Source organism: Macrosteles quadrilineatus, unplaced genomic scaffold (genome assembly GCF_028750875.1).
Source record: "Macrosteles quadrilineatus isolate MER2022 unplaced genomic scaffold, UCM_ALF_1.0 Scaffold_3__2_contigs__length_128488019, whole genome shotgun sequence".
Taxonomy (NCBI): domain Eukaryota; kingdom Metazoa; phylum Arthropoda; class Insecta; order Hemiptera; family Cicadellidae; genus Macrosteles; species Macrosteles quadrilineatus.
The window spans coordinates 104,008,539-104,030,696 of NW_026542596.1; the positions used below are offsets into that span (position 1 = coordinate 104,008,539).

Consider the following 22,158-nt stretch of genomic DNA (forward strand, 5'->3'; position numbering starts at 1 on the left):
TCATCACTGCTTAATAGCAAATATGAGCGTGCGTTTAATTTAAGACCAACATTATGAAAATCGGTAAGTTAGAAGAGCCAAACGAACTCGGAATATAAAACCCAAGTTTAACTCACATAAGAAATGTACTGGGAGGAAGTTGCTTTTGGGCATGACTTGAAATATACGTCAAATATATGAATGCCTATGCTTGATTGAAAATCTGTGCGTGGAAACACCTTTAATTCAAGACCGAAATTAGGCAGATCTCGGAAAAGAAAAACAAATATTTTTAATATACCTATATAGATTCTGGAACCGTAATGTATCAACCTAACGTTGACCGTTTGCAAAGAAACACTTGATTAAACATCTTGAAGTGAGATGATGTTTTACCGATTAATTAGATGCTTCCATGTTAATATGATACTGTATTTTATCTGTAAAATGATCTGAGAATTTCGTGATCCTGGCACTTGCTGGCTGGTATAACGCTTATTTAACCTACAGAATTCCCTATTTGTTGTACAGTAGTTACATGGGGAATGAATCATTCCAGAGCTATTATGGCGGGTTCTGATTGCTCCGGGACCTGTTGGGGGGCTCTATCCGGGTAAGTTGATAGGTGTGAACCATTTGAGTATTAAGTAGGTACGCAGTGTGGAATTCGGGCCTACCACTGGAGGCTAAAACTTAAACAGCCAAGTCGATTTGAGGAAATATCAGAGAAAAAAGTATTAGGTAGTTTATTACTTGTGTATTTGGTACAGTTGTGATTGTTTATGTTATTTATCAGATAATAGCCATGGCTGGGACGGTGGGGTTGTCCTATATTCCAGCTACTAAGAGGTAACGAATTGTTGATATTTATAGGCATGCACTGTGAATACGACGCTCCCTGGTGTGGATTAACGTCTGCTCTAGTGAGTAGCACGACTATATTCAGTACTATCCTGATAATTAGACTAATTTGTTGATTACAAGGAAAAATGTGGTTTGGATTCCATTATAAACTAGTAGGTCCCTTGGTTGCCATTGGCTGTATGAGCTATAGGAACATGTCGGCCTTCGTCACTAATAAGTCTACAGGATCACGCCACTCATCCTTCACTCATATTTCGGTTAAAATACGCGCATAGTGTCGACCCAAATGATAATTGATAACTAAAATATATTTTACCTAGACAATTTTTAAGAAAGCTTAGTAGATTAACAAAATGGGATGGTAAGTGGAGAGTCGTCTCTGCTATAAAATAAATTATAATTTACAGATATATATACAAAATACATACCTACAATACGTAATATACATGTCTATTTACAATGGAGAATCAAAATGTATAGTTAAAATCCGTCTAGTGCACCCGGTTTTCTCCAGTCACAGTTGGCTGTCAGATTGTCGCCAAGTCTCGCAATTCCAGTGACGATGGCCAAGAAATCTGACTTGGCAACTCGTTTGGTGGTGTGGCCAATGGCGTGCCAACCATCCACGATCTCCTGCAAAACAATAAAATTATAAATAAATAAAATGAGACTAAACGACTGGAAAGTTTGGTACATTTTATATGTTACTTTATTGGCACGGACGTGAAATACCTGTCTCTCCTCCATATTAGAAACTACCAAAATATCCTCAAAATTGATAACTAATTCGAAAAAGTGAACTAGAAGTAAAAAACTAAGACGTAATACTTATATAATACTATTGGTTTTTACCTGCAGAACACCATACTCATAAGATATATTCATTGGAACCAATTGGTGATGAAATCTTGGCATGTCGATTGCTTCCTTGATATTTTTTCCAAGAAAGAGATTCCTGATAGTAACCTGGAGAAGGAAACATTTAGAGTCTATTAATAAAGTGAAATTATTAATATTACTTCCGCAACCATCATTGCTGAAACATCATGTCTAAACCATTGAGTGTATACTCTGGTACTCTTAAACCATAATTTTCAACTGTAAAAAATAGAGGCATAGAAAATTTCTTGAGTAGTATAGTTATAGAGACCTAGTTTACAGCACGAGCGCCGCACACCAAACTGTCTCCGAGTGGAATCACAGACTAAAGAAAAAAGTAGATAATATGTCTAATCTTTCTAGTTCTAACTGTGGTGGAACTAACTATTAACATTTTAACCGTTATTATAGCACGGATTTACTTTTGCTGCAGAATGAAATATGATCAAAATGTCGCGCAAAACCACAATGCAATAGTAATGTAAGTTAAATTGACTCCCTACCAATCTCCATTGATAAGCTAAGGAAAAATAGTCGCCACAAGAATAATTGAAAAGAGGAACTTGGCGCATCAAATGAACGTATGGAGCCTTAAAAATGTACTGAGTGAATGTAAAAAGCGAGTACAGTAATTACCAAAGATGTCTGTGTTGTTATTTTTGACCCCCCAGCTCCCCCAACGACGAGTCTCACATCTCCCTGACTATCGACGACTATGGTGGGAGCCATCGATGACAGCGGGCGTTTGCCGGGCTGGATGAAATTCGCCTCTGAAGGTTGGATGTTGAAGTAGTTAACGATCCCTGGTGTAGAAAAGTCGTCCATCTGATCATTCACGAGAATACCCGTGCTGGTGGATACAAACTTGCTGCCGAACCTGAAAGTGCATTGAGACGTTAAACAAACGTCATAACATTTATTTGTCTTAAGGAAGGGATCCATATCTGAAAATATCAGTTTTTTTACTTGACTGCTGTACTAACAGCAGTTACCTACTTCGTTGTCTAAATTTTATATCATCACGTAGTAGGCTGGAACCTAGGCGACCACACTGTATAAGGAAATGTCAAGGTGGTGTTTACGTACAAAATATTTGTATTACTACTTTTTACAAGATAACTAGACCTACAAACTACGGGTAAAATTTTAATAACTGATCCTTTCGATGTATCTCGACACGTGGAATTAAAACCTTACCACCACACTTCTGCAGTATATGTCAGGTGACTTTAAGTACTTCAGTACTTTTCAATGTAGTTTTTCACCAAATAGCTGGTCTCGTAGCTTAAATGTGGATTTTGAAGCACTCAAACCTACATCATGCTGGGTTTTAAGGCATATTACCAAACTACCAGAATATACGGTGACAAACATACAGCAGATTAAGAGTGCTCGTTACACTGACGGCACTACCGTCTGGAGCCACGACCACGATGTTGTTGGTCCCATGGTCTTCACCATAGTAATCTCCTCCATAGTAGGTGTAGTTGTTGCTGGTCCAGTTTGTCTTGATCTTAGACCTGGTGTCTAAAATGGCATCTTCGTCCGTCAGCATAGTTATCGTCTGTAAAATGACAAAAATTACAAATAATATCAGTCTTGAGCTAAACAGTGTATTGCTTGAAACAACCTTTATTTGATGCTCTTATTCTGTCGGTAACGTCTAGTTCTTCTGGGCTATTATGTTTTGAAGTAACTACATACGAAAATATATTTTCAAAATTACGGTTTCCCCGTCTTTAATTTTATGCATTCTTGCTGTCTAGCTTATGACTTTATTTCTGTTCATATATCCTTTATCCTTCATATTCATTTTGTATAGAAATCGTCGTTGTCTCAAAAAAATTGAACTACAAAAGTCTTTTATTTTAACCGTATTAATTTGAAACAAACAAAAACGTTCAGCCGATACAAAGTGCCGTGTATTCAACACTAAGTGCATATTGCTACTGGGAAATCACAACGACCAGCCGTAAATAGCCGGTATCTCACCGGTTAGTGGAGCAGGTAATGTAATGTGGCCACTAGCGGCAAATGACCATGCAAAACGTGACCGCATTCGGTTATGCATTATGTGTGGTTTGCTAACAACCCAAAACAACTGTTTCTTGTCCCAGTGCTAAATGATTTGAAAATGGGATATTTATGAAAACCAATATGGGCGACCTTTACTATTGATAGTATTATAATATGACTAATTCGTATGAATGAGTAATCGCAGCTTTGAAATAAAAGAGTGGAATATTACGTATATTACATGATATTTTCCTTTAAGAATAAAGTGTGAAACAAGCCTGTCAAATGTTCTTCATACAAAGGCCACCGTAGCAAATCGGCTAAAAACTCCTCAATTCACGATCCTAGGATTACTTTAGGCCAATCTTGTTTCAATATCCATCTAGGACTTTCAACGTTATGGTACGGAATAAAGAGTGACACATTTGTATTCTGTGGTTTTGAGATGGAACTTTTGAATGAACTTGGAATATCGATTGGACTCCATGGAAATATTTTTACGACAGGTAAAATATTGCCTTGAATCTTGTAATCTTGTAAATTATGTGGCACAGTTGTTTGTTATCTTCAACATTTTCTATAATAAAAAATGGGTGTTTAACTGCTTTCTGGAGTAGATTAAGACATATACATAGTATCCTTTTGTCTCCTTATTCCGTTAGCCTACGAAGCACGTGTAAAGACCCTAGCGAAATATTAATTATTGATCATAACTAACTTGTTCAATTAATCTGACTTTACTAACTAAAACTATAGACACCTATAGATCCACCTTTCACCCCTGTAAGTATGTAATGTTTAGGCCTACATGAACAAATACAATAACTATTGTATTGACTATGTTCAACCTTTTCAATGAATTTACGGTTTTAGGAGGGGTGGGGGAATAATAATTACCTCTAAAATTTGAAAGGAACATTTAATTGCAAGAAACACTTAACACGCATAACCCTCGAATATTGACGCCTCATTCATTCATTAAAGTTTAGCCAGTCGAAGAAATAAAAACTGACGAAGTTAGATTGCCACCGATAGAGTGCGCCACTGTAAATTACTAAAGCCTGACAAAATGATTGAATCGGTCAACACGTAACAAATTAAAAATATAAGGGCAACTTATCGTAATAAACAATTGCGTTTTAATGTCAAAGAAAATACATTGTTCATATAATTATTACCACACTATAAGGCTATGACTCATTCGAGTTTTTTATATTTGGGAAAATGTCTACATGTAGATGCGGTGTCTATTTAAGGATCCAATATTCAAAGACCTCTTTATAATCTAGAAAAATTAATGATTTTAAAGTTTAAGAGTAAACTGTGGATTAGAAGGGTTAGTTACCTCATTGAGGAGGGTCTGATTGACGAAGTGAGGGTCTCCCAGGTGGGTTCGACGTCCATAGGCGTGTTTGAACGTTTCGATGATCATCTGAGACCTTTGCAAGTCAGAGTACGCGAACTGAAGGAGGCCATCCAGAACTCTTAAGATGAAGGTCACTAGAATTCCTGCAAAGTAAGAGAAATTGAAGTTCATTATCTACTTTGAAGGGAAAATGTATTTGTAAAGTGAAAACCCCTTGATAGTTCCCTTGCAGGATGTATGCAATTACGCTGCAAAACTACCATCGTTTGCAGTCAACCTTCCTATTATTATATGTAATAAATAGGAAGAATATGTCAACATTTTCATTATTCCCATTAACCTTAGAATAGGTACTGAAGTAGGAATTTTATCCATATGGAACATCTACAGCCCATTTTTATATTTTTGTAGATCCTTTGACTATTATGGTAGATCTCTGTTTTCAAAATCCGATTTCTGCTGTCCTTGATTTCTTTTTTGACTTAAGCGCTTCAAGATATGATAGATTGTTAACAATAATTTGTATTTTCAAATTCATTTTGTTGAATATTTTTTTAATTGTCAGAAATCGGCCGTTGACATCAGGACATCCTGTCGGGTCATTTAGACAACGATTAAAACTGATTACTTCAACTAAAGAATTGTATGACAATCTATTTTATTAGTCTAAGCATGCACTCTTCATGGAAATTTGAAATGCGATGGAAATCGTTATTTTACATTGATTAAAAGATATTGTAGTAACCAAAACTTTTCGTTATGCATAATGTTAAACATTTATACTCTTAGATCGTTTTACAGTATATATCTTCTGTTTTTGTGCTCATAGTCATTAAGTAGACTGTGCTTTAGTACTCTTTTTTCTTAAACACTCACTGAAAATCACCCTAGAAAGGATCCAATAAAAGATTGAACTTGCAGAATTTTTCACATAGTCCAGGCGATCTACGTTTTTTAATCTAAAATTAATGAAAAAATGGATTCTGTAAGTTAAATGTATTGTTTATTGTCAATTAAAATATTATAAATAATTATTCTTTTATTCTTGTAATTCTGGACGTTCTGTAAGCTTAACTATACATATCATTCGTATTTTTTATATGATAAGCAAAAATTTAATTAGAATACAATAAACTAAGATCTTTTAGCACTTTTGGCAAAGAAAAGACATTATTATGTTTTCTGTGCTTTTGGACTCAATCTGTGTAAGTTTAATTTGTTACATAACTACTTTCATTGAAAATACTGTATTTTTCAATTCTCCATGGGCTATTACATATCATACTTTTATTGCTGGGCATTGAATAAGTTTACCTGTTGTTACTCGATGTATGTGTGTTTGTGATTTATATAAAATATCTATATATTAATTTGAAACAGTTTTTCTTTGTGACAGCTAATTTGAGAGAACGGCTGGGCGTAGAAACTTGGTAGAGGTGTCTAAAGAAAGAACTTGGTCTGTAGATGAGCCATCAAAAGAGAAACGTGGTAAATTCCCTTGGGGCTCTGCACCAGTGGCCTTTAAATTCCCATCCCATGTTATTCTTATGGGGGGAAAACGGGTTTTTGTCACAGCTAATTTCAGAGAACGGCTGGGGGTAAAAACTTGGTAGGGGTCTCTAAAGAAATGTCTTGGTCTGCAGATGAGCCATCAAAAGAGAAACTAGGTAAATTCCCTTGGGGCTCCGCCCCAGAGGCCTTTAAGATCACCTCAGCAGATTTGTTTACATTATGAACTTATGTATAATTTTAAACTACTTTTTAATGAAACAGCTGTTAATATTTAAATTGTGATTTACTGAATTTGTCAAAATGAAGTTTTTCTGATTTTAAAATCGATTTTGTTCTGCATCGTGTCATGTATTGCAATATAATGTTGTTATGTTGTAATTTTATAATGTGCAATCCAAATCAGTGGAAAATCCTAATATCACAGTAACTCTTAAAATTATTTTGTTTCTTCATAATATTGCCAAACGGCTTAATCATTTTCAAAATAAACTTATCACACACTTTTATAGAAATTTCTATATTTCGGCATTAGCCTTCTTCAGGAACAAACACAATAACAAATAGAAGTGTTTACCACTCTGAATCATATGGTTTTAGCATAAATCCAAAATACATATAATTTATGAAGAAGTAAAAAAGAAAATGTTTTGATAGAAAGAAAGAAAAAATTTTATATATATATATGTATATATATACTATCTCAAATTTAGACCGGAAGGTGTTTTAGATTTAAGTATTAATTGATGAGCTTGCTCAAGCTGTCTTAATTTCAAGTCTGGTGCGTCTTTTGCCAATTTTCTTATTCCTTTTAATGAATAACATTGTTCAAAATTTTGAGAATGCTCTCTCGCATGAATAGCCACAGGTTTTAGTTTATCAGGATGGTTTACATCATATCTGTGGCCATTCATACGAACTCTTAGAGCATTGGTGGTTTTGCCAATGTAGTCTTTAGGACAATTTTTGCATGAAATTTGGTAAATTACATTAGTAGACTCACAGGTGATGTTACTGTTTATGTTATAACATCTTTTTGTTTGCCTGCTTGTGAAAGTTTTTGATGGGATGATTAATTTGCAAGTGGCACATCGTGGTTTGTTGCATTGATTACAGCCCGAAGGTTTTGCTGAGGGTTGGGAAGTGGGAGGTAGTTTGGGTTTTGAAAGAATGTCTTTTAAGTTAGGAGCTTTTTTGTATATTAGTCTTGGGGGTTTGGAAAACAAATTATGGGTCAGAGGTGAATTTGAAAGAATATTATGTGCCACTCTTAAAACATTATTAACTTTGTAAAGGCCAGGAAAGTATTGGGTGATGAATTTTGGATCTTTTTTGAAATTATCTGTGTTAGGATTTTTTGAGCTTTTTATTTGACTGTCTATTAAATTTTTAGGATAACCTCTTCTGTTAAGTGAATTGCTGAGTTTTTCAATATAATTTTGGTAATCACGATTTTCAGAACAAAGGTTTTTTGCTCGTATTGATAGGCTTTTTGGTATGGATTTTTTAATGTGTGCAGGATGACAGCTTGAGTAAGCTAAGTAATCCATTGTATTCGTATCCTTTACATGGATTTTGGATTTTAACATACCATCTCTAACAAAAACGTCAACATCCAAAAAAGTAACAATATCTTCTGAGAAATTCCAGGTAAATTTAAGGATTGAGAATTGATTTAGATTTTCAAGGAAAGTTTGCAGGTTTTCTAGTCCATGTTCCCAAACCATGAAAATGTCATCAATAAACCTATACCAAATTGAAGGTTTCAACATTTGTGAATTTAGAAAAAGTTCTTCAACATGCCCAACAAATAAGTTTGCAAAAGAAGGTGCCATACGTGTGCCCATAGCTGTCCCTTTCACTTGAAGGTAATTTTGATCAAGGAATTTAAAATTGTTCATGGTTAAAACAAAATGAATTAAGTTTATAATAAAATTTGCACTAGGTTTGGAGTTAACTGGACGTTTTTCTAGGTATTTCTTTACAGATTTTTCTCCTTCTTCATGTGGGATGTTAGTATATAGTGAAACTACATCAATTGTCACCAATATAGTATTGTCCGTTAGTGGGGTGTTTAAGTTCTTAATTTTATTAAGGAAGTCTTTGGAGTCTCTTATATATGACGGTAAAGTTTTCACTAATGGTTGGAGGGTGTCATCAACGAATGCTGAGATCCTTTCAGTGGGTGATCCATATCCAGATACGATAGGTCTTCCAGGTGGTGGTCGAATGGGTTTGTGGACTTTAGGTAAAAGATAAAAAATTGGTGTTCTTGGATTTAGAGGGCTCAAAAGTTTTATAGTTTCTTGACTTAGGTCTTCATTTGGTCCATATTCTTGCAAAAATTTAGAAATGTCATCATTGAAAGTTAAGGTAGGGTCATTTGGGATTTTTTTGTAGAATTCAGCGTCATTCAGTTGTCTTTCTGCTTCTTTTATATAATCTTCACGATTCAAGATTACTGTACTGTTGCCTTTTATATTTGAAACACCTTCCGGTCTAAATTTGAGATAGTATATATATACATATATATATATATAAAATTTTTTCTTTCTTTCTATCAAAACATTTTCTTTTTTACTTCTTCATAAATTATATGTATTTTGGATTTATGCTAAAACCATATGATTCAGAGTGGTAAACACTTCTATTTGTTATTGTGTTTGTTCTTAAAATTATTTATTATGGAGTTAACTTATGTCTATTGTATGGGTTAGTTTCTTATTTTTTTACCACTTCTTGGAGATTGTACGTAGGCGTGTTGCACGTATAGTAGATGATATTCTTTGGCGTGTTGCATCTGTAGACGATACTTGGGTTGGTATTATTACAATGGAAAAAAAGCGAGAAATCCTGGACAATTTGATATAGGCTTACTAAAAAAAAAAACTGAATTAGAAGAAATAGAAATAATGTTTTTTTTATTAATTTATAATCGTTATTATAGAGAACCAAATGTGGCTATGAGTGGGAAACATTTGTAGAAAACTCTTAAAAACAAGATCAGCTTTTGAAAAAAGATAAGACATTTACAAACAATTTTGATTATATCTAACTGTTGTGTACATCGTGAGTATTTCCATAATCTTTGTGTCGACTTTTATAAAGTCGTCGGAAATTATGACCGTTATTAGTTTTAAAATAACGCCTGTAATGCTTCGCAATTGCTCGAATTCGAGCAACAGGTACACTAGTCTATATATTAATTTGAAACTGTTTTTCTTTGTGACAGCTATTTTGAGAGAACGGCTGGGCGTAGAAACTCGGTAGAGGTGTCTAAAGAAAGGTCCTGGTCTGTAGATGAGCCATCAAAAGAGAAACATGGAGAATTCCCTAGATTCCCATACCATGTTATTCTTATGGAGGAAAACGAGGATTTTGTCACAGCTAATTTGAGAGAACGGCTGGGCGTAGAAACTTGGTAGGGGTTTCTAAAGAAAGGTATTGGTCTGTAGGTGAGCTCTCAAAAGAGAAACGAGGTGAATTTTCTTAGGCCTCTGCCCCAGAGGCTTTTAAAGTTCACTCTGCAATTTTGTTTACATTTCGACCATATGGATAATTTTACACTACTTTTAATGAACCAGCTGTTAATATTAAAATTGTATTCAAAGGTCTACTGAAACTGTCAAAATTAAATGTTTACATTATTATTTATTATTTTAAATGGATTCTCCACTGCATGGCAAGTTTTTTATAGTTTCACCAAAATGATGAATACGTTTTAAATGTTTTGTTCAAAAATCAATGCTTTATTGATTTTAGAAAATTTTGGGTTGAAAATTGTGTCATAGATGAGTACGTTGAGGATGAGAGCTGTGTTCAAGTTTGGGAATAGACTAACTACGGAGTCTATGGTTTTGGTAAAGTAGGTGAACTAATGTCAATTCAAGGTATTTAAAAAAAATGTGTACACAGTTTTTACTTTGATGTACACATGTAGCTAGGTCGAACAACGCATCTAAACCTCACTACATACAAACCATTTAGAAACACAACAATAGTGAAAGTGGCTTTGGTATGAAACAAACTCATGAACAAACAATTATAAGACTCCTAAAAACCTTTTGGGTAACATAAAGCCGATAAAAAGGTAGGAAATATTGTGTTGAACGAATTCATCAATCACGTTTTTTAGGGAACGCAATCGTCATACTTAATATTGCTTATCCTCCCTCCATTTAACTAAGATTCTAATGACTTCACTCTATCCATCGCAGTTAGCTGAATTTACATAAAACCTCAAGATTAACCGTCGATTTCGACGGGGTTCCACTAGTTATATATTAGTTTTATTTTTATCTATTAACAAGTATATAAAATTGAAGACATTTTCTTGGTTGTTAAAAAAAAATATTTAATGACGCAGTGGCAAACTGTAATCGGCCTTACTGTCATCTTGAAGGTTCAAACAACTTCTTATCTGTTGGATAATCCAATACATGCTACAATTGAGGGCTTATTTTAACAAGGCGTTTACAATGAGATAAGACCAAGTAGAATCCCTTATAATCTCAAGTACCTAGATGATCTACACCTGTCTTTCATTCACGGGGTAACAAAGTGTCAAATATTACTTTCTTACTGTACTTACTCAAGTAAGTAAGTAAGTAACAAGTGTCAAATATTGGGATTATGAAGAAGGACAAATTTTGTTTTAGTTTCTTAAAGCTATGCAAAAGAGATTTCGAACGAAATTAAATAAATTCTATCTTAGGGTTGACTATGTGTTTCTTACTTTTTCACACTCAAACACTAAAGTAACAAAAAAAAAACTAAATATATATTACCGAAAGTTAGATTTTCACATATTTAAAAAAAACGGACACGGACGTAACTCAAGTTCCATGTGAGATAATCTAATATATTTAATTTTAATTTTATAGGTTATAATGTATTCTACAAACTGTAGCATGGCACTTATTAGGTATTTAAATATTAAATATAATTATAAAACAATATGTTCAAACAAAACTCTTAATTTATGATAAATCGTTTCTTACATAAATAAAGATTTTTTATATTTTGGGCAGAGTGCCCCCTTAAGCGGTAAAAACATCACTTTAGACAAATACAATAATAAAAATATTTTCAAACTGTTTTTGGTATATGAAATATACAGTATTCTAGTTATACTCAATTAGCAATAATCTTAGCAATGATGTTTTGGTATTTACCAGATCCTGGGAGAGCAGAAGAATACACGGTGTTTCCATCTGACAGGGATGCCGTGTACGGCTCCTCCCATCTGACCCTAGGACAATAAACCTATTTCAGAATTATAATACTTATTCACTTTCACGACCATTCTACTTAATTTATTTAAAACAATGAAAATAAAATCATATTCTTTACTACAGATAATCTTTGATCCAACGAATGAATTATGTTTAAGTTGGAGATTTTGATATCTTAAGCAGTATCTATCTGATAATTATTTTTTACTCCTAGTGACGGGGCACTTTTTTTAGTCTTCCTGTGCCGTTGACATAGCGTAACGTTGTTCGAGTACGTACAACTCCTAACTGTTAACCATTGATTGTTGACTTGTTTATAAGAAGAATAATTGATTCATAGTCAAATAGACAATAGACAATAGACAAAACTTTGCACATAACGCCTGACACAGTAATTACCAAAGTCAATTCACAAGCTGGTATATAATCAGTTGGACCTTGATGTTAATTGAGTCCAAAATCATTTCCACAAGTGATGGAATCAGTATGACCATGCCAATAACCAATCAGTTTCTACCAAGCCAGTATTTGTACTTTCTCTTGTATCTAGAACTGCATCACTTAAATACCTCTATATTTCGTGCGTCTTCATTTGGCAGTGGGGCATTACTAGTATTATGACGTTCTTGACCTAACCTAACTTAACCTAACCAAATACACTAGCTATATAATATGAACTATAAACACTTGACAAAGGTTCTTACTGGAAGTTGTTCATGTCTTCTTCAGTGATGATGCCACCTCCCACTTGTATATCTTGCACAAACATCTGGGTAAGACTTCCATTGTAAAGCTCATCAGCCATGTTGGGACTTTCTGCTATAACTCTCAACGTCTTCGCCAACAGGGGCAACTTGAGGTGATCTCCTTCAACTGGTATGCGACCTCCGGTAGAATTCAGGATGATACTCCTAAATAAAGTTGTATAACGTGTTAATGCTATTTTACATTTGCTGTTAAGCAGTATAAGTATACACATTTTTTTAATAGCAAGGTTTATATACACTTTTTGAATACGAGAAAACGAATATAAAAACGCAAAATCATAGATCGTTGTTGCTTAATCATCATACGAGTTAGAAAACCTTGAACCAAAGTAACTAAATTATATCAATCTTATTTGGGTTGCTGCCACTAAAACTTATTGTAGCTTAACGGTTTTATAATTCTGGAAAATGGAACTTTTATTAATGGGTATTTTAATGTAAAGGTAAATATTGGGTTCTAATTCGTCCTAACAACGTTCTCTTACAATTACTAAATTATATTAGTATCCTACGAGAAAGTCATATAAATTCAGGTACTCTTGCACTTGCGTAGCCTACAAGGTACTCTCCCGTTTTGCTACAGTTAACTCCATCCTAAAGGAGAAACTATAGAAGGGCTTTATAATATTACAAATATCACGATATTTCGTATACATTATTTATATCACATGGTTAGTAAAATATGTGATGTAAAATTGCTTAACATTTACTGGATTGTTCTGCACGACGTATAGTGGAATGAACATTTAACTCACTTGAATGTTGGGCTTGCTTGAATGTGAGGCTCTTCTTCAGCGAAGTGTTCCGCAAGTCTTTTGTTGACGGGAACCCCTTCCTCGCACAGCTTGATGGTTGGTTGGAACAGGTCGCTCCAGGGTAGTTTACCGAACCTCTTGTGAGCCTCCTGGTAACCCTTCAACTCCCCTGGGATAGCGGCGGATATTGCTCCTGAAAAAATATGGCATGCTTACTCTCAATTACAACACGTGCATACGCAATAACCATGTTATCCTAATCACTTTAGCATTTGAATTTAAGCACACACGCCCTAACAACACAAACGTGCCGATCGTGCATGCAGTATAAATAAAGACACAACTTACAATAAACATTTCGTAAGGGACGATGACGTAGACTGTATTGTATTGTAGACTGTAGGTTACTACTGTAAATTAGTGGCTCATTTAGCCATATTTTCCCATAGTCTACCATGGTACATTAAAGTCAAAGGTCATACCTAGTTGGGCCCAGTCAGAGTGGTTGACGTACATGTTCTGGGTGGCGGCCGCAGGAGCAGTTTCTCGGGCGACCAGAGAGAACGTCTCCCCCGAGGGTTTGTCGTAGATGGTCATGACGAAGCCACCGCCTGTACCCATGGACTGCATCACACACACTCCGTCACACAGGAGGGTGGCAATGACAGCGTCCACAGCACTTCCTCCCCTCGACAGCATGTCTCTGGTTCAACAGAAAACTGTGAATATGTCGTCAATGCAATATTAGCCTCTTAAATAGTTCGATAAAGTGCGTTTCAGTTGTATAAAGCAGATTATCAATACAGATTCCTTTTATTTTTCAAGGTGTCTCGTTAACATTATTTTCCAGGTTTTCAAGATATTTGAATAACGTATTTTATTACCATACTTTTCCATGGTTTTCTTATCATAGTTGGACAATAATAGTATGGTTGATACATTGTACCAGGTTTTTATCTTTTTCGGACGATATTTTTTATCGTGAATATAATATTTCAGATTCTTATCTTTTTTTAAGTGTATCGTCCTATGAATGAATGAATGATTTATTCCGTTAAATTTGCTACAAAGTACAATGTTTACATTTTTACTATAATATTAAGTTTACAACATAAAATAATCAAGAACAGAAAAAATTACCAAAGTTATGAATATAAGCTCTATAATACGTTTTTATGACTGATGTTGAACTGGATGTCTAACTAATGAACATATTAAATAAAAAAAGTACCTTCCAATAGCTGCACATGGCCCACCCAGACTGACCACGGCTGCCTTGCTGAACACTCCAAGGGGGGTATTCGATGGCGGGAGGGGGGAGAGGACGTCGTAGGGCTCGGGGGTGGAGGGTGAATGCCAGAGGCTGAAGTATATACCGAGGAGCACAATATCAGCCACTAACACCATCAAGAGGAAGCCAGTAATCTTCCAACCGTATCTGGAAACGACAGATAAAATTATAGGTAAACGGCTCCAGAAACACACAAAATCTCTAACTAAATATAGTACATGTCTTTTTTATTTTTGATAGAGGGCCAGGCTTACAAGTAACCATGGGATTGCAGTGCAACTGGAACAGCTTATTGTGCACCCTCATTCACAGGTCCTCATTCTCCGTCAAATCCCAGGTCCTTTGTGAACCATGAGATCCTTTTGACTATCTATGGTGACCTGTTCTTCCCTTTGATCTCCAGTGATCGGCTAAGGGATCTCATTCTTTTTGACTGTACATTGCCTTCTGTTCTTTCCCAGCTCCTTCGATGTTCTCCTACATGTCTTCACCGAGGAAATGTTTATGGAGGAAACTAATACACTGACAAATGGCCCAAACCTTTTTTGTGTAAATATAACACTGATCGAACTATCTACCCTCTCATACGTGTAGTGGAGCTCGACACCACTAAGCAAGCAACACACTAAAGATATAATGTAATATAATGGTAAAGTGCCTTACAAGAGGTTCATAAATATTGTGGAATATTTTTAAATACCGGCTAACAAACGTTTGGAGTTGTGTGTGACGCCTTTCCTCGCTTGTTTCCATTAATGGTCAAAACACCATTATTTATGAGGATACTGCGTTCATGAGCAGTACACCCACTTATGTAATGATAAACAATTTGTCTGATTTACGATGTATATAAGATTTTTAAGCCCAATGACACTTTATGACTACATGGAGATGGTGTAAATAGTGTTTACAACATTCGTAGAAGTTATAAAGGCACTCCCAAGGCTCGTACCTTAAATTTTCTGCTCGTGTCACATGATTGTTGCGTAAACTACTATTTTTGCTTAATGATTTATCCTTAACACAATACTTAAGGGCGGAGTTCATGAAAATAACTTAATTTTTTAAATGCGCTAGACATATTTTGATTTCCCATTAAATTCCATATCCAAAAAAACATAAAATATAAAGACCGTACGATTTTTTTATTTACCTTGATAAAGTTAAAGTTAATAATGCATGGTGGTATTTCAACCTTGTAATGTTTAGTTTTGGGTACCTATTTTAGTAATTCAAATTCACTAAAACCTTGTTATTTCATAAATCATCATTCCTGTAACCTGTACATGTATGTTAGTTAGTTAATTCATACAGAAAAACTATATTTAATCTTGCATTTGGTATCTTATATTGGTTGTTTATTTATTTCGCAAGAGTGGGGCCGCAGCTGATTTCATACAAAGTTGTACTTTTTACCCTAGATATCATAAGGCTCCTCTAGAGAGGTGATTTTTCGATTATTTTGTTCAGCTTGATCAATTCTATGATTTTTGGGATGGATTTGAAAGAAATCCTAATAGGACATAGCCTATTTTAATAATATTTTTTGTTAGTTTTCCACAAAAAAACCTATTTAAAACATACAAAATTGTATAGGATCATTAATTGTTTGTTGCCTTCAAACAAAACCCATCCCACATATCATAGAGCAACACAACAGTTATTAATGATCTTTTATGAGTTTTATCCGTACATGATCTAGTACACCCATTGAAAACGTAAAAATCAGCCCCCCTCCCCCTCCCACAATAATCCACCGTAACGGAAGCCAAACAGATGCAACTGGGCGTTTTCGATACAAATAGACTATCCCTCAAAGCCCGCTATGTATTTTTGAGACACCCTGTATTCATTATTGTAAAAATTAAAACCTTTTTTGTTCATTTAATTTATAGAAGAAATAATGGAATAAATTTAAAAATATGAAAATACCATTAATATACAGAATTTATTGAAAATATTTAACCACTGGTGTTGGTCACACTATTAGACCATAGGAGGGAACTGAAAACTTTAACTTGAAAGTTTAGACGAATACAAATCAAGCATAGAGTAGAGAAAGATAGTTATTATCATTATTATAAAGACGCAGAATTTGTTCAAATACCTACATATTTTATTGGCCTTATTTTAGTAAGTTAACGAGTGTCCTTTATTACTAAAAACATGCAGCATGGTATTATAATTTCACCGACAGTTTGTTGAACTTTTCACGAGTCTAGAATGATTCAAATGAGAGAAAACTTGTTACTGACTTTAAATAGCTGCATCCAAAGTAATAATCATTGATCAGATGTCAAATCAATGACAATTAGGTCTAATTTCAAATCTACAAAGATTGTAGCTGAACCAGACGCCAATGATTGGGCTGATCATTATTTATAATTAGGTCGACTCTTACTCAGTAGACTTCTACTTTCATTCTCTACACTGACTAAATTTGCTTATCCGGTTTTCGTAGCGTATGTAGCAGTCCTTTATGGATACAGGATTTAATTTACATGTAATGGTCATTAAAAATCTTGGTGCTTTGGTTTTATACCGACCATACATAATAAGTATAACCTAACCTAACCTAAGGGGTGGACTATGTTTAGGTTCGGTTAGGAAGGTTTCGTTATTCAACTAATTAAAATCTTATCTGGAAGTCGATTTATTGGTGTGCACGGTAACCGAAGTACCAAAATCATTTATGTTTAAAATAAATATTTTAAGTATTATATTTTTGGTAAATTCCGATTGATCTTCGTGTATATATTTATATTTTTCGTACGTCATTAGCATCAAAATCGTTTCATAAATTATAAACGTCAAAGAACATAGTAGAAGCTAAATAATAATTTTAATTCATTACCTTTTCTTATCTAACTAAAGTTAAAAACTTAAATAATTTACTGCAACAAATATTACTTTAATTAATTTAATTTTAATTTTTGTACCGTATAAATTATTGTTACGTTATTTTATAAAACAAGATACCTTACCTTAATAATATTATCCTCAGACATAATTACGTTCGTTAATATCCTGATTATAACCAGGCTGCTCGCGGGCCTTCATAAATTAATTCACTCACAGTATTTACAAGGCATGCCAATTAAAGTAAATGCACATCAGAATCTCTCATAATGAAATTCCTTCGATGTTTTTCTCAAGTTAAAATTTTACAAGGCAAAAATATATCTAAGGTATAATTTGCTGCGATTGAAAATAGTTCTACATTTGCTGTCAACACTGCTCATTTCCTGCAACATCTTTTCAATCAGTTTTTTTTAAGTTATTTGACAGTTTCTTGACTTTATTTAAGAAATTATCTACAGAAAATTAAATATTTCTTCACGATGTGTGAAAATATAGTATGTGATAAAACTTACTTTGAGACCATGTTGTGGCTGTGGTGAATCCTCTATGTATTAGTATCTGAAACAGTATCATGTATTAAAATATGTATGATGAAACAAAAACACACTCGTTTAAAAAGAATAGCTCGATATAGACGCATAAGCATGTAGGTGAATCTAAAATTAAGTTGCTGTAGGCCCTACCATAAAATATAATATAACGCAGAGCTGTTGAGGCCAAAAAACTGCTTAGGTTTGAGTGGCCAGCTAGGTAAGGTATCATAAAATATTGAAACACCTTTTTAACACGACCTCTGGACTTTATTGATGTGTATTTACGTAGATAATCTATGAACAGATCCATTTGAGAGTCCTTGGAGCCTAGACGTTCTAACTCATAAAAAAATTGATGAACTGTAAAGAACATTTTTCTAATCTCACAGTATACTAGATATTCAAAATTATAATCACTTCGGTGTTTGAAATAGTATATATTTCGGTCCGTGGTACCATTGACTATATAGGCTAACACTAGTGTATAACTAGTGTTATATTGTCAATGGTACCACGGACGCTATTTTTCACCTCACTATACCCCATTACCACTATTCACCACAATAATAATGCACTCTGATAGTAAACACAACTACATTTTTAAGGTTATGTGAATAAATAATTGGATTAATCAGCAAAACTAATAATAAATAGTTGCTAGGCAGCGGTGACAATAAAAAGTTCTATTGCAATGCTATGAATGCTGATTGTGTATTTAATATGCATTTATGTCTTATGAAAATAAGCGGACAGCTGATTTTGCGGCCCTAGGGATGTAAAAACCTGCTCGGTCTCCAAATGACGATGACAGCTGGCATGGCCAGCAAAACGAAGCTTTCAGCCACCAACTAACGTATGTAAAACAGCTAAAAACATCATAGTGAGGTGAAAACATATTTTTGGACGATAAATGACTCTTCAGCAGCTGTTTGAAATAACTTACTTCAAGTTGGCCGCTAGCCTCCAAGTAATCTTTAGTGGTGTAGCTAACAAGTAATGGTTCTACAAATTGATGCACATATATGATGAATCAAATAAAAAAGATGAATCTAAATTGATAAAAAATAAACCGCAACAAAATTAACGTTCTTATTGGAGCTGATTTAATATCTGGTTTAGTATTTAAATGTAAATTGAGTAAGCAGATGTCAGCCAAAGATTTATTATTATTTTAAAATTTAAAGTAGTCTGCAGTGTGCGTACTACTATTTAGCTATACTACCAGAAAATAAGCAGTAGTTTACAAATATATTGTCCTGTTTGGTCTTTAGACATTTGAAGTTATTAAAGTGGCAAGAAATACAATTTTTGATGATGATTGCAATAGGTAATCAGTAATTATAAAATTAACCATTCTTTATAAGTAAGCATGATCCAACAGATTTTCATTATTCGTAAATTGCGGTTTTTCACTTTCATATGTTTATCATTTAGAAGTCTATTAATATAAAACATTTGTTGAACGTTTCTACCTTAAATACTTGGATTGTTTAATGAACTGGCCCTATGATTGGATTGAAGGTAAAACAAATAATCTAAATAACCATACCGTTTTATTGTATTACAAATGGTGTTTTGGATGTACTTGGATACATTTTTAGCCAATATGAACAGCATTATTTATATTTAAACCTTAAATTGTTTGTATTATTTTCAACAAAACTTAAAATTACAAACGAGATAGGTTGGTACACACAACATACCTTATCCTCACCTACCTTGGAGACATACACATGATTATGTATTATTGCTACAGTATTTTTTCAAATATTAAAATTTGGCCTAAATTATTGATACAATTTTATTACTATTTTGATTTAAGGTTCAAGTTAATAACGTACTAATTGCGTTAAATATGTCCCTGAAATGTCACAACCATCTATTTCATATTATAAGGGTTATCTTCTTTCACTTTAGTTATCGGATATGAAATTTCAAACAGTTATCATTAGCTAAAAACAACTCAAAATCCAATTTCCTGGCCTTAAAAATGTAGGGCTATTTCAAAAATGTATATGTATTGCAATATTTATGTTTATTTATGAGTGTATAAAAATTGTATATACAACCCATATCTAGATAAGGAGTTTTGATAAATTGCACCAATATTATTATGGATGCTTTGGTTCCAAACGCTAAGAAACTAAAAGAACCTGATAAAACTGCAACAAACGAAGCGATTGTACTTTAGACATTTTTTTACAAAATGCACTCACAACATTTACACATTAAAAATGAGATAGTTGAGAACATTTTAAATTTACAATGTTTGCATAAATATCTTTGAGTAATTTGTATAGCCTAGTAATAATCAAACACTTCTGCATTAACTTCAACCAGCAAAATAAAATATAACATACCTTAAATCATAAGCTATTCATTCGCCTCCTCACCGTTCTGTAAACGTGTTAATGATAACAGATGATAAGAGCACAGCTGATGGTAGCAATAAAACAGCTGGGAGCCGCCACAGGTGCCACAACAATGAAAGTGTTGTGTGACTACTCTCTCTTTCACTCGTGGTTCCTCGTTCTACCACCAGGGGAATGAAGTGTGTCACAGTTCGGTTAACTCATTCAACGAGAAGATGAACTGAATATTTACAAAACAAGTCGAGAAGGGCGTCAACCAGCTGACTACGATAAACATTTCGTTGTCATGTCAGCACTGTGGTTGTCAAGGTTGCTGCACACGTAAATATCGATTGGTGTTGATTTTACTGGAAATTAGTATTAACAAATAAAGAAACATAATAAATTCATCTCATGTTAGTACAGTGTTTAATCGAATAACTGAATCTTTTTTAAGTTATTATAAGCAATATTTAAATAAAACTAAGTCCTATTCACCAGAATTCTCAGCAAAAGGTTCATCAAGTAACAGACAAACTTACTAAATTATGATAAATCATAAATCCCAAACAAATTTGGCTTTTTGTAGACTGAATGGGAACACAACAATGTTTAGTTAACTGTCTGTATGGTTTACCTATGATGTTTTTTATTATTTACCTATGTATGCGGTGAACGGTACTAATTAAGTATAAATGTGTATTGGTAAATAATTATGAATATTTTTGCGCTCATACCTTGACTATACAGTTCTGTACGAAATAATAATTACACCATTGTTTAGGTAAAACTAAGTTCAATCAATGACGGTTTCTGAACAGCAACCTAAGTAATGTAATTCAATCTAAGGTTTAGGGCAAAATGTTATATTCATCCGTTATGATTTACCTTGTTCACTGTTTTCTGGCTATTTTTTAGCGAATTTCCCATATAGGGAATAAGCTATTACTGTAGGTCTCATGGTAAGACCTAGACCCGGGACCGATTTACTTTTTTGTTTTGAGGTGCCCAGAGGCCAAAAACACCATCCGTTCAAATTCATATATATATATATATATATATATATATATATTTATTTATATATGTGTCCGTTAGCGCGATAACTCGAGCAAAATTGATCCAATTTTGATGAAATTTGGTACAAACGTGTAAACCTACATTTGTTCGAACGAGTTCGCGAACCAGCATAATCGGACCATGGGATCAGGGGTTTATGGGGGGTTTTATGGGGTAAAAATGGGTTTTTCTCATTTTTTACCCTTAAAACTTAAAATTTCTAAATTTCTCTCTAGGCCATTTTGAAGAGCTTAAAAAAACAAATAATTTAGTATATTGAAGTGTTTTTGAATGTTCATTGACTACGGAGAAAATTTAAAAAATTGTAAATTTAAAATTCCCATGTTATTCTTATGGAGAATAAATAAACTGTTCTAGTTTGCTTGTTTATGGATATATTTTAATCAAATTTGGCAATTTGGTTTATTTCATACTAAGCTATCAATATTTCAATTGAAAAAACACATCTCAACATCTTCCCCGTAGCAGCAAACCTAACTACTCACTAAAATTAATGTTATTTAAATCCTACTATAATATTATAAATGAGAAAGTTTGGATGTATGTTTGTGACAAGTGAACGCGAAAAGTACTGGTCGGATTGGGCTGAAATTTAGCATGATGATAGCTCACATTCCTGATTAACATATAGGCATATTCTTATTTCAAAAATCCTTTCGGGCTCCGCCCCAGTGG

At 33.8% G+C, this 22,158-nt stretch overlaps 1 protein-coding gene across 1 annotated transcript; it reads right to left on the minus strand.

Annotated features, from left to right (window-relative positions):
* Positions 1–1,282: 1,282 nt before the first annotated feature.
* On the minus strand, positions 1,283–20,579 carry LOC128990483 (scoloptoxin SSD14-like). The gene is made up of 12 exons (XM_054412856.1): positions 20,416–20,579; positions 18,035–18,080; positions 14,601–14,807; positions 13,852–14,072; positions 13,370–13,562; positions 12,552–12,758; positions 11,788–11,864; positions 5,084–5,247; positions 3,099–3,286; positions 2,359–2,599; positions 1,696–1,809; positions 1,283–1,476 (listed from the first exon to the last, which is right to left on the minus strand). Exons 2-12 carry the CDS (start codon positions 18,043–18,045, stop codon positions 1,324–1,326), a joined length of 1,776 nt encoding a protein of 591 aa, XP_054268831.1. The 5' UTR covers positions 18,046–18,080; positions 20,416–20,579; the 3' UTR covers positions 1,283–1,323.
* Positions 20,580–22,158: the final 1,579 nt, after the last annotated feature.